Source organism: Leptonychotes weddellii, chromosome 3, assembly GCF_054177405.1.
Source record: "Leptonychotes weddellii isolate Sample4059 chromosome 3, ASM5417740v2, whole genome shotgun sequence".
NCBI classification, from domain to species: Eukaryota; Metazoa; Chordata; class Mammalia; order Carnivora; family Phocidae; genus Leptonychotes; species Leptonychotes weddellii.
This window is the reverse complement of record NC_138371.1, coordinates 105,599,011-105,612,041: the sequence shown is the minus strand read 5'-3', so window position 1 is coordinate 105,612,041 and position 13,031 is coordinate 105,599,011. Positions and strand designations below refer to the sequence as shown.

General features: G+C 34.2%; 1 protein-coding gene across 6 annotated transcripts in view; it reads right to left on the bottom strand.

Annotated features, from left to right (window-relative positions):
- SGCG (sarcoglycan gamma) overlaps positions 1-13,031 on the bottom strand; it is a 119,626-nt gene that overhangs the window by 10,247 nt on the left and 96,348 nt on the right. For all 6 annotated transcript variants that reach the window (XM_081814739.1, XM_081814736.1, XM_081814735.1 and 3 more), the window contains one exon: positions 5,888-5,960. In XM_081814739.1, coding sequence (XP_081670865.1) covers positions 5,888-5,960 — 73 coding nt within the window. The remainder of the gene's footprint in view (positions 1-5,887; positions 5,961-13,031) is intronic.

Genomic DNA, 13,031 nt, shown 5'->3' with positions numbered 1-13,031 from the left:
GGGATGGGGTGACTGGGTGATAGACACTGGGGAGGGTATGTGCTCTGGCAAGTGCTGTGAATTGTGCAAGACTGTTGAATCTCAGATCTGTACCTCTGAAAGAAATAATGCAATATATGTTAAAAAAAAAAAAAGAAAATAGCAGGAGGGGAAGAATGAAGGGGGCAAATCAGAGGGGGAGACGAACCATGAGATCTGATGGACTCTGAAAAACAAACTGAGGGTTCTAGAGGGGAGGAGGGTGGGAGGATTGGTTAGCCTGGTGATGGGTATTAAAGAGGGCACGTTCTGCATGGAGCACTGGGTGTTGTGCACAAACAATGAATCATGGAACACTACATTTAACACTAATGATGTAATGTATGGTGATTAACATAACAATAAAAAATTTAAAAAAAAACAAAACATACAAACAGACCCACATGCATAGGGAAATTTAATACATGATTATGGTTGTATTTCAATTTGTAGTCACAAAGGTAGATTTTCTAATTATCTAATTGTTGGCACCTCTGGTTGGCTGATTGGAAAAGAGAAAATTAGACGCAGACCTCACACCTTATACTTCACACAAGAATAACCTCTAAATGCATCAGGGATCTACAATGTATTTTGATATAGAAGGGAAAGCCAGACCAGCAATGGGGCTGACAAATTCCTCTTTCTGTAAGAAAAGTTTAAAATTCAGATTTAATGAAAAAAAAAAGATTAATAATTTTGAGTATATAAACATTAAAAATTAATAGAAAAATGTTAATAGCAAAAATGTTAATATTCAGAATATATAGTATATTTTATTTTATTTTATTTCTTTCTTTCTTTCTTTATTTTTTTAAAGATTTTGTTTATTTATTTGACAGAGAGAGACACAGCGAGAGAGAGAACACAAGCAGGGGGAGAGGGAGAGGGAGAAGCAGGCTTCCCGCTGAGCAAGGAGCCCGATGCGGGGCTCGATCCCAGGACCCTGGGATTATGACCTGAGCCAAAGGCAGATGCTTAATGACTGAGCCACCCAGGTGCCACCTATATAGTATATTTTAATCGCTATAAATGTGTTTTAAAAAGTAATTAAAGAAGCAAAGAAGATGGAGTCAATTCCAGAAGCAGCAGCCTTAATAACAGAATAAAAATATGAAAGATGCTTAACCACACTAGTCGCCAGGGAAATGAAATGTAAAATAACACAAGATCACACTGATCAGCACGAAAAAGGTCATAAAGTCTGACAGTGCGAAATGCTGGTAAAAGGTGATGAAAGAGCCTCTCAAACCGCTCATGGAATTATAAATCAGCACAAAGCACTTGGAGAGGCACACTGGCCAAGTCTGGCTAAGTTCAATATGTTCACTTCTGAAACCCACACTTTGTGAAACTTGGTAGTATAGCCAGCCCAGAGCAGTGCTCTTCAAGGCTGTCCTAAAAGAATGAAAAACTAGGTGCCCATTACCCATTTTTAAGTTGACATTGTGTTTTACATAAATTTAAGTATTTGCGAAATATACCATTTCTGCTGCATTATAAACACTGTCATTTTGAAAGAAGACTCCTCACTTTACAGTGTATTTGATGGAATCTAAAAAATCACAGAGAGTTGATACCCATCAACTTTGGGTTATGACCCAGTATGTTAATAATTTTTTGCTTAAATTGTCCAGCTTTGATTGGGAACTTTTTTGTTTTGTTTTGTTTTTGATTTGGAACTTTTTGATTGGGAACTCTTTCATTTGGTTCCTGTGTCCTTTTGATGATGTACCCTTGTTGTTTCGATTTTTGAGCGCATCTTACTCGCTGGTGCTACAAAATGCTCCAAATTTATCTCTTACATTCACTGCCCCAGTCCTAGAATGAGCCATTTCTCTGAAGAATCCTGATTCCTTTTATTGCAGAATGGTATGAGAACCAAGTACTGGTTGCCACTGATTTTATTTTAATTACTTGATCTCTCATTTCTAGAATTTCTATTTTGTTATTTTCCAAATCTGCCATCTTCATATGACTTTGCCTCATCTTTACATTCAATTTTTTTCTTCTTTGAGCATTTTATTCATGTCTGTTTTAAAATCTCTCACTTTGCTCTACTACTTAGAGTTTTAGGGGGTAACTTGTAGTGGCTGCTGATTTTTTATCTTTTCATTATTATTATTATTATTGTAGTAAGCTCATTTTTAGCAAGGATTGTTTTCCATAGATGTTTTTATGTCATGGGTAATGGGATATTTCTTTGCTGTAGTTTGACTTTAGTGTAGTTAACATTAATTTTCCAGCTTTGAGCTCTTATACAATGAGGTAGTGTGGATTTAGTCCTCTGATCTTGGCTGAGCAAAGGCCTATCGTTCATGATTTCTTGTGGGTAACCCAACTCATGGCCCAAGATGGGTTTGCAGCATCTTTAGACTACTAGGCAAATTGTTTCAAATATCTTTCATGGGGGCCAGGGTTTACAGGGTATCTCAGTCTGGGTATTACACACACACACACACACACACAGAGCTATGCCTTAGTATCACAGTCCCATAATATACTAAAGTCCCAGCTCCCGATCTCTATGACATCCTGATATCTCCATGAATACCCTGGCTTTAGATTTCACTCTGCTCTGACAATGAATTTCCTCTTTGTTACTGGGACCTAAGAATGAGTTTGTCTTGGTTTCTAGTTGAGCAGTATTTACAAGTATTTGAGCAATATTTATAAGTATATAATATGTATGATATATACTTATAAATATAAGTATACAATATATATTATATACTTATATACATAATATTATAAGTATACTTATAAATATATATTAGTATACAATATATACTTATAAATATTTATTCATTTGCTTATGTATGTATGTATGTTTTTATTTATTCATAAATAAACTGGTATTTACAAGTGTTTGAAACAGGAGCAAATGTTTCCATGTCCTCTCATTTTACTTATTTAATGAAAACACACACCTATATTATTGACTATGTGCTAGGCATCGTTTCAAGGAATTTACAAATAACTTACTTAATTGACACCACATCCCTATTGGGTTGCAGGGGGTTTACAGTTTACCCTGTGATATTAACATCTACTGATTTCCTTAATTTTCAGTTGCTTCCTTCTCTGTGACATCATCTCAGATTACCCTGGGAAGATTTTATGCTTTTTCTCCTATGCCCTCACTATATTTTGGACTTTCATCATAGCAAGGAATTATACTGTTTTAACTTGTTTGCATGTTTCCTTTCCCAACAGACTTTAAAATCATTAAAGGCAGGATCCATGCATTTTATCACTGTAGAACTAGCAACCATTCCAGTACATAAACATGTTTAGTATATTTTTGCTGAATTTTTAAAAAAGAATGAATTATATCATGTACAAATGAAAAGTAGCATGTCAGAATGAAGGAAGCATATCAGACTTCGTATTTTTCTTGTGAATGATTTTGCTATAAGAAATGTAGTGGCATCTAGCTTAAATACACATTATCTTTCTTCTTAAAGAAAATAATAATTGTCACCCTTCTATGACTACCATTTGAACAAATATCAAAATTTAAACTTGTGGGTTAGCCTGGTGATGGGTATTAAAGAGGGCACATTCTGCATGGAGCAGTGGGTGTTATACGCAAACAATGAATCATGGAACACCACATCAAAAACTAATGATGTAATGTATGGTGATTAACATAACATAATAAAAAAATAAAAAATTTAAACTTGTGATATTTAAATATGTATATTTCAGAGATTATATTTATAAATGCATAATGATCTCAACTCTAAAAAATCCCCATTCATTGTTTTCAGGGGATTCTAGAATCATTTTCACTTTACTCAAGTCAGGAATAGTAATGGTACTAGACTCAGAAATATAAAGTGAAAGACAGTTTATGGTAAGAATTTATAGAAGAAAATATAAATATCATATAATCATTTAGAGGAGTCTGGTTGTAAATCAAAGAATAAATCACTCAAGGGTCTACTTAGATGGTGGAGAGAATACACCCAACAAACATGGACTTTGGAGTCAGAGCTGAATTTGAATAATCCATTGGCTACTATTTATTTATTTGTTTGTTTATTTATTTATGCTACTTTTTAATCTTTGATTAGAACATGCTGCTATGTAGATCTTGGTTTTCCTCTTTTATACAATGGGGATAAAGTTGCTTATTTTTAAGGTAGAGTTGATGATTAAATAAGATAAATTATGGGACAGTGCACAGATCCTGGCAGTTGAAGACATTCAGTACTTGTCAGTACATGCCTTCCATCCTCGCCCCATTCCTCCAGGATTTTTTTACAATTTCATTATCTTCTTAATCACTTTGCCTGTAACACCTGGTTTATGTGACCACCCCCCACTTAGTACCACGTTTTAGAAAGCAAGAGGATACTCTTCTGCCATTTCTTTTTTAGCAAGGGCCCTGCTGTATAACCAGCAGATTATACCCTGATGGGACAACATAAGCTAAAGGGTTTAATTTCGAGATCCATATATTTTAAAACAGTTAAGTAAATTACTTCAAAAAGGAGTCTGGCATCTCTACAATTTATATTATTTTATAATTTCAAATTGGTTTTAATGGGATTATTTTTAAAGATATTGAATCATTTTTCTATCCTAGAAAAGTAAAATGTTCTTCTTCCCTAACTATAATAATTCTGTAATATTGATCTTGTGATCCTTTATCAAAAATAATGAAATTGTTCTAATGTAATTAGAATCACAATTTATTTTCATGCTGCAAATGTTCTCTAAGTGGGTAAGATGAATTGAACCTTCATTTGCTTTTAATTAATATTTAATTAGATATTAAAGATCAGAGAAATGCTTAATTTTCTAACTTTTATTCCATTTACTGTGATTATCTACTTGGTATGATAATGATAATAAAAATGATTATTTGTATTCAACTTTCAGTTTACAAAATACTTTTAACCTAATAGCTAATTAAATCTTTCCTAGAATACATTGAGATATATGTTACTATCAACATTTTATAGATGAGAAAAATAGTTTCAAAAGGTAAGTTTGGCCAAGGTCACAAGGCTTCTCTGTGTAAAGCCAGGACTCCTTAATTTCCTCTATTATACATAATATATTAGGATGTTAATTGTTCTGCATATATTTCAAGTTCAAATACTGAATGTAATTTTAAGGGATACCTTAGATTTTAGGTACTTGTTTTTAAAAAATAGTATTTGATTTTGTTATAAAATATAAATATAATATTGGAATAAACAGTGACAGCAATAAATGTCATTCAGTAGTGCATTGATAAAGTAAAGTACACATAGGCACACAGAGATTTCTATAAAGAATACATTTACAATCTGGAACTAGGTGATTTTATATATTCTGACATTATGTAAAGATATAACAAAGGTTGAGGACATTATGCTAAGCGAAATGAGCCAGTCACAAAGTACAAATACTGTATGATTTCATTTATATGAGGTGCTTCGAGTTGTCAAATTTGTGGCGACAGAAAGTAGAATGGTGATTTCCAGGTTTGGTAGAGGTGAGAATGGGAAGTTGTTTACTGGCCACAGAGTATTAGTTCTGCAAAATGAAAAGAAATCTGGAGATGGAGGGTGGTGATGGTTGTATAACAGTGGGGATGTACCTAAAATACTTTCTTGAACTGTACACCTAAAAGTGGTTAAGATGGCAAATTTTCTGTTTTGGATGGATCAAACATAGGGAATCAGTGGAACTTTTTACTTCCTTTGGATTTTAGTAAGTAATGACTAGTTAATAAGTGGAACATCATGAGAATAAAGACAATTAACTGGGTTAATGGAATAAGACACAATCTGGTAATGACTGCTAAAATATTGTTCCAGCACATATCCAGGTATCTTCCATATTAGAGTTTATGTTTGAACAAAATTTTTACCTCAGGTCCTGAAATGGGTCAGCTCTTATGAGGGGGGTCTCCACTGAATGTTCAAAAAGTGCGCCTTCAGGCCCTAAACAAAGCCAGAGATGCATCATTTTACAAAAGTAAAACAAATGACATCAAACTAATGAAACATTTAGTCTATATATTAAAACACAAGTAGATTTTGATCTTGTTGCTGAATTTGTACAGATGTGAGCAAGAAAATGTAATTGATGTATACAAACTAACGTATAAGATTTTTAAGCTGTTCCGGTAAGTTGAAATTATTCTAAGAGTGTCAGTGGCACTCTTTTACAAGGAGTTATAACTCCGTAACTAGTTTTTAAATGTATGACAATTACTTAACATAACCAGTTAGTGATATTATAGTGACATGTAATCATCGTAATGCACACAAGTACAAGGCAGGCATAAAGCCTATAAACTGATCCATATTATTGTTAAATAAGAGCAGCAATTTCTCTATCATTGAAATTGTCAATGTTCAAATTATATGATCTTACTTCTATTATTACTATTTGGCCTCAAAGTAAATATTCCTCAGAACCTATTTGCATATATTAAAAGAGATGTTTCATAAATAGTTTCATAAAATAACTTAATAAATCATTGATTTTCAGTGTAACTATATTTCCCTTATGTATGCATTCATATTTAATATTCCCAACTGTGATTATATAAAAATATATAATTGATGTAACATCTTTTTCTTGTGGAAAATAGAACATATTGTTTGGGGTCATATAATTTAAATTTTAGACAGGGAAAAAACTTCCACAACAAAATATCATTATATAAATAATACACTTAAATAACTCTATAATATGATCCTGTATAAATATTATTTGTATAAGGAAAGTATAATAATAAAAAAGCCCAGTGTTATAATGTTAACTTTTTTTTAAAAAAAATGTATCACCACAATTAGGCATAGTAAACAGTCTGGTCATTTCCGCTAATAAAATATCTGTAGTATTTGGATGATACCATCCTTCTTTCTCTTCTGAATCCTAGAATAATTTATGATGAATGGATACTCATGTGAAGATCTGTAGTAAGACCATGGTACAAAATGAATTGGAATGGTGGTGAAGACTTCACGGACAGAACCCAGTACTATGAAGTTCATGGATAGAACCCAACACTGAAGGGGAAATTGCTCTAGGCTGCTCTATTCTTCCCCACTCGCAGGTTCTTTCAATTACAGAAATAGAGTTCAGCATGAATACCTCTGTCCAAACAGTGCATAATATATACGCAGACATCTGTTAGATTTTTATGTTTACACTGATAACTATTAAGATTGATTCCACACATGCATTGAGTACTTATGGACTGAAATGAGCTTTTCAAGTGCTACAAAAAACAAAAAAGATTTCCATTGCTCCGCTTCACAGCCAAACTTTCACATGATGTCTCTCTTGCCTTCAATCCATTCTATTCTGCCACCGCCACAAACTGCCTTTCGCCTTAATACTCCAAAGAAGATGCTCTTGTTAAGATAATCATGACCTCCAGGATGACATATTCAATGACAGTTTCTGTTCTCATCTTTCCTGGACCCAAATTCTGGGAACACAGTCTCTCTTGGCGTCAAGAAAATGGCTCCGATGACATTCCTCTTACCCCATTGTCTGTCTCTTCACACTTCTCTTTAGTGGCTGCCCTTCCTTTACCTGGCTGGGCTCTAACACTGGCATCTCTCAAAGCTCAGTTGGTTGATGAGGCCTCCATTTATATCTCTAGTCAAGACTTCAACTATGTGCAATAAATAGCTCACATATGCAAGAGCTGACTTTGACATATCCACTTGGTTGTTTCATAGATACCTTGCATTTATGCATCGAAAACATTAACTGTCTATTCTCTTTGCCTTGTAAATGTGTTCTCCTCAGACTTCTCCATTACCCAGAGAATGATGTCATCATCCAGAAGCAAATATAATCTTTCCATCTTTGATCCCTTCTCTCAATTCCTGCCACCTATTTGATCTACTGGCAAGTCTTTATATGTCAGTTCTTAATTTGGAATCATTATCTTCTTTCAATGACCATTGTTACCACCTAGTCCAGGTCACCAGGCAATAGATATTGCCTGAAGTACAGTTGACATCCTCCTAACTGGCCTTACTGTTTCCTTTCTTTCCTCCAAGAAATCTATTCTCCCTTATAATGATTATATTGATCTTAAGATGTATAGGAAATCAAAGAGTACCCTGTTTGAAACAATTCAATGCTCTTCCATTGCATTTAAAACAAATCCTAAATCCTTATAATGGCCAACAAGTACATGCATGAACTTGTTTCTCTGTATCTCCCCTTATACCAGGCTTGTTTCAGACTTAAATTCAATATGATAAAAAATAAAAATCATGAAATAATAGACATAGATAAGCCCAAATAGAACAGCTATCAAAATGAAAGTAAATGTTTTAAACTCCTCATTAAAAACCAAAGACTGGGTTAAAAAAATAATTCCAGCCAAACCTTGCTTTCAAGAGAAAGGTAAATCATTTAATATGAGGAGAATTTAGGTTGGAAGGGTAATTTAAAGAGGTCATCAAGGTCCTCTTCTAGAAGTTTAGAGAAGTCATCCCCCAGGGAAGTGACTGTTGGAATCATATTGCAATTAAAAGGGGAATGTTGACACACTTAAGGGAAGCAAAGCTGGAGTATATATTACTGGACCACTGAATTAATCAAACTGGAGCTACCTTGCCTCCAGACTTTTCATGTAAGATAATATATATATTCTTATCATTTAAGTCAGATGTTTTGGGTCTTTTGTTCCTTTCAGCTGAAGATTGTTAACCAATGGGGCAGGTCATCAACTGTTCACAGAACTTCATTACAAAGTGTTTGGAGATCTTGGATATGTTCTTAAAGGATATGGTGATCTCTTAGCATCTTGTAGATAATCTGTCAAGTGTCTTTTTAAGGGACGTGGATTTATAATCTTTGTTTATGTTTACTTTTTCAGCTGTTGAAATCTTATTCTCCAGATCCTCTTTTGTCAGTGGCTTTGTGAGTGACTCCAGCATTTCTACTCCATCACTTCTGACTTCACGTAAGCCTGGTTAGCTGCACAAGTGCAAAGAAATTGAACTGGTTTATCATTAAATCTTGTTTTCCTCAAGGGAAATTGGATAACATTACAGGACTATGTTTTTCTTACTAAATGCTGGGGAACGAACCCAGCCTAGCAAATCACTGCCAAGGAATTAAAGTATATTTTCTGCCCAAAGTCAGTTCTGGCAGTGGTATAAAAATTTTTTTAAGATGAAATTTTGATGCTCCTTCAGTAATATGTTCTATAAATGAAGTTAACAAAGGGTCATGCTAACTTTGGTCACTTGGTGACCAATTCTATTTTTAGGGGGAAAAATGAGACTGCTTAAAGGCCTTGGTCAATTTCAAAGTGAGTTGGTGAAATTATTTAATTTCCTCCATAAATATGACTTAAATACAATTCTTCAGTTTCCTAGCTGACTAAACTGAAGTTAAGACTTTTTAAAGAATGCTACGTTATTGAAATATATTTGACATATAACACTGTGTAAATGTAAGGTGTAAAATATGTTAATTTGATACATTTATATATTATAATTGTCATTATAGTGATAATTAGCATCTCTATCATGCTACATAATGGTCCTTTCTTTTTAGTGAGTGCAATAATTAAGTTCTAGTCTCTTAGCAGTTTTGATGACTATTATACAATAATGTTTTCTATATTCATTATACTGTGCATTAGATCTCTAGGACTTACTTTTTTTTAAAGATTTTATTTATTTATTTGACAGAGAGAGAGAGACAGCGAGAGAGGGAACACAAGCGGGGGGAGTGGGAGAGGGAGAAGCAGGCTTCCTGCTGAGCAGGGAGCCTGATGCGGGGCGTGCCTTCTTCAGTTTCTTTCAACAAAGTCTGGTACAGTCAATGAGAGACCAGTGGGTATAGATATTTGGGGCTGTAGTGTGAAGGACTGAGGGGTGAAAGATGCTCCAGGTCACACATCTACTCAGTGGAGCAGCTGGTATTGGAACTCAGTCTGGTTCTCAAAAGGTTCTCAAACTTTTGAGAACCAGAACTCAGAAAGTTATCCACTTTTATTTTTAATAATTATCTATTATTTAATAATTTAAAAATAATTTAATAACTTAATATTTAGATTCATTAATATTTAGATTCATTAATAGAATACATTAATTTAATAATTTAATACTATTTAATAAGTGTCTATCAATATCCATTTATTAATATTCATTCATGCTCTACACTCTGTTTAGAAAAATTAACCTCACTTTTTCTTCCTGATAAACCTTGACGCATTTTTCTAGGACCAGCTCAAATTCGTCTTTCCTTGAGAAACCTTGTCTGACCCACTCTGTGTCTCTTTCTATCACACTCTGGCACAACTGATGCTTTTCTCCAGGCTGCTCCTGTAGCCTGTGGCCCAAATGTCTCTTACAGTCCTTAGTGGACTGTGTCCAACCAAGTAATTTATGTTAAAAGCTCTCCAGCTAAAATATAAACATTATGTAAAAGAAAGTATATCTTAATCATTTTATACTATAGGTATTTAGCTTGCTTATTAGCAGATAGTACACATTAAATCAATGTTAATAAAGTCCAGAGAAACAGTGTAGGTTTAAGGTAAATCAGTGTTTCTCAACTAGAGGTGATTTTGCAACCCCTTCATCCTCCTGAAAACTTTTGGCAATGTTTGCAGACATTTTGGTTGTCATAACTCCGGGGGTAAGAATGCTACTGTATCTATGCATAAAGGTCACAGATGCTGCTAAATATCCTGCAGTGCATAAGATAGCCCCACACCTACACCAAAAATATTATCTAGCCCAAAATGTCAGTAGTGTTAAGGTTGAGAAAGTCTGAGCTATACAATATTGAGAGGCAGTCAGACCTTACATAGGAAAAATAAGGAGAGAAGTCAGAATTGTAAAATTTCTTGCATTTCTTTAATCACAAAATTTAGGGAAGCTATGAACATACTGAAAAACTGAGAAGAGTCAAGATCTGCATCAAAATTGTACTGTTCATACACTCACCACTCAGGTTGCCCTGGTGACAAAACTCCATATTGTTATAATGGCATAACGACAAGGAAAGTATACAGTAATTACAGGTGCAGTGTATTTGCTCTAGTTAGTCTCACTGGAGAGAAAAGGAGTTTGGAAGAAATTTGTACCTCAGACAAAAAAATATGAAAAGAAGAAGAATATAACTTATCTTTAAAAAGACTAACTGAAATGTGTGTGTTCTGGGGGAGTGGCTATATGGAACCAACATGTTATTTTCCACTGATTCTGGACAAGTTAACATAGGGAGTGTTTCTCAGCCTGTGGTCCCTAGCACTGAAGCATCAGCATCATCTGAGAACTTATAAGAAATGCAGATTCTCATGTCCCTTTCCAGAGCTACTGAATCAGAAACTCTGGGGATGAAGCCAAGCAACATATATTTTGACAAGCCCTGATACATGGGTGATTCTGATACATACATGTGGGCGATTCTGATACATACATGCAGGTAATAAGTAATATAGTTGCTTATCAATTTGTCTCACCTGTTCGACTAAAGTTAACATCAAGACCTGGAAGAGTCCTAGGATAAGAAAAGTTTCACTGAAGGGATGCCCTGTGTAGGATGGCTTGGGTTTGAAGCAATCTGTCCTATTTCTTAAACTGTTTTCCCTATAGATTTCATTGCCCTGCAGTACAATAACACTTTATCAAGACCTCTGCTGCCCTCTGCATATATTAATCCACTTAATTCAGCAGTGCTAGTACAGGAGACATTATCAATCTACTTTTAAAAGTGGGGAAACAGCCTAAGAGATGAACTTGCCTGAGGTCATGTGACTAGTAATTGTTTAGGTAGGAATAGAATCTGAAAGCCAATATGCTTTGTATGGAGCAATAGCAGATTTCTGATGACCAAGACTCTTGGACAACCTAGCCATTTCTTTATCACGAAATGATCAATTTCCTTTAAATAGATTCCTAGCGTCCTTTATTTTAGTAAGAAATTCACACATACTACTGCCTTAGTGCATACTGCAACACGGGTTATGACTCTTATATTTTGTTTTGTTAAGAATTATATATTACATAAAACTTTGTATGAGGCTTGAGTCTACTTCTTAAGCCAGTTTTTATTTATGAGTATTGGTAATAATGTGTGAGAGAATAAAGTTGCCCAGTACAGAAAAGTACTGGGATCAATTTAACCAGTATCTGCCTTCCAATGTTTTATAGTCTTGACAGAAGCTCAGCAAGTACATTTCAAACATGTTCTGCACATTTTCCCCCCCAAATTTCTTCTTTTCAGTCCTAAAAGTGATTTCTATCAGAACCCCACCCAATCTTTATTTCCAAGAGAGACAAGTTTTTATAGAAGTAAAGGGATTCCAAGTACCTGATACAATGGGAATAAAAGAAACTTGGAAGAAGATTCTCTTGCAAAAGACATATGGGAAAGAGATATTAGAATATCATACAGATGATAGAGGAATTTATGATAAGTCTTCGGGTTACACCAACTGGAAAGAGATAAAGGGTTACAATATGGTGGAAGAAAAGAATGAGCAAAAATTTGTGAGGAAGATTTCATTCTTCTAGGAGAGTATCAAGAATTAAAAAAAAAAAATGCCATGGAGAAGAGTCAACAAATTCAAACCGCTTTTTCTTACCTACCTGAAAAATTCCAGAGTAAACTTGCCAAAAGTAAAATATGCTTTTGTAGAAATGTATTCTATGGGATATTGTTTTCCTTAAGAGTTAATACATATAAATGGATAAAGGAAATGTGATATTTATATGGAATGGAATATTACTCAGCCATAAAAAAGAAGGAAATCTTGCTATTTGCAGCTATGGATAGACCATGAGGGCATTATGCTAAGTGGAATAAGTCAGAGAAAGATAAATGCTGTGTGATCTCACTTACATGTAGAATCTAAAAAAGAAGCCAAACTCATAGATACTGAGAACAGATTGGTGGTTGCCAGAGGCATGGGGTGAGGATGGGCAAAATGGGTAAAGGGGGTCAAAAGGTACAAACTTCTAGTTATAAAATAACTAAGTCCTGGGGATTTTATGTAAGTATGGTGACTATAGTTA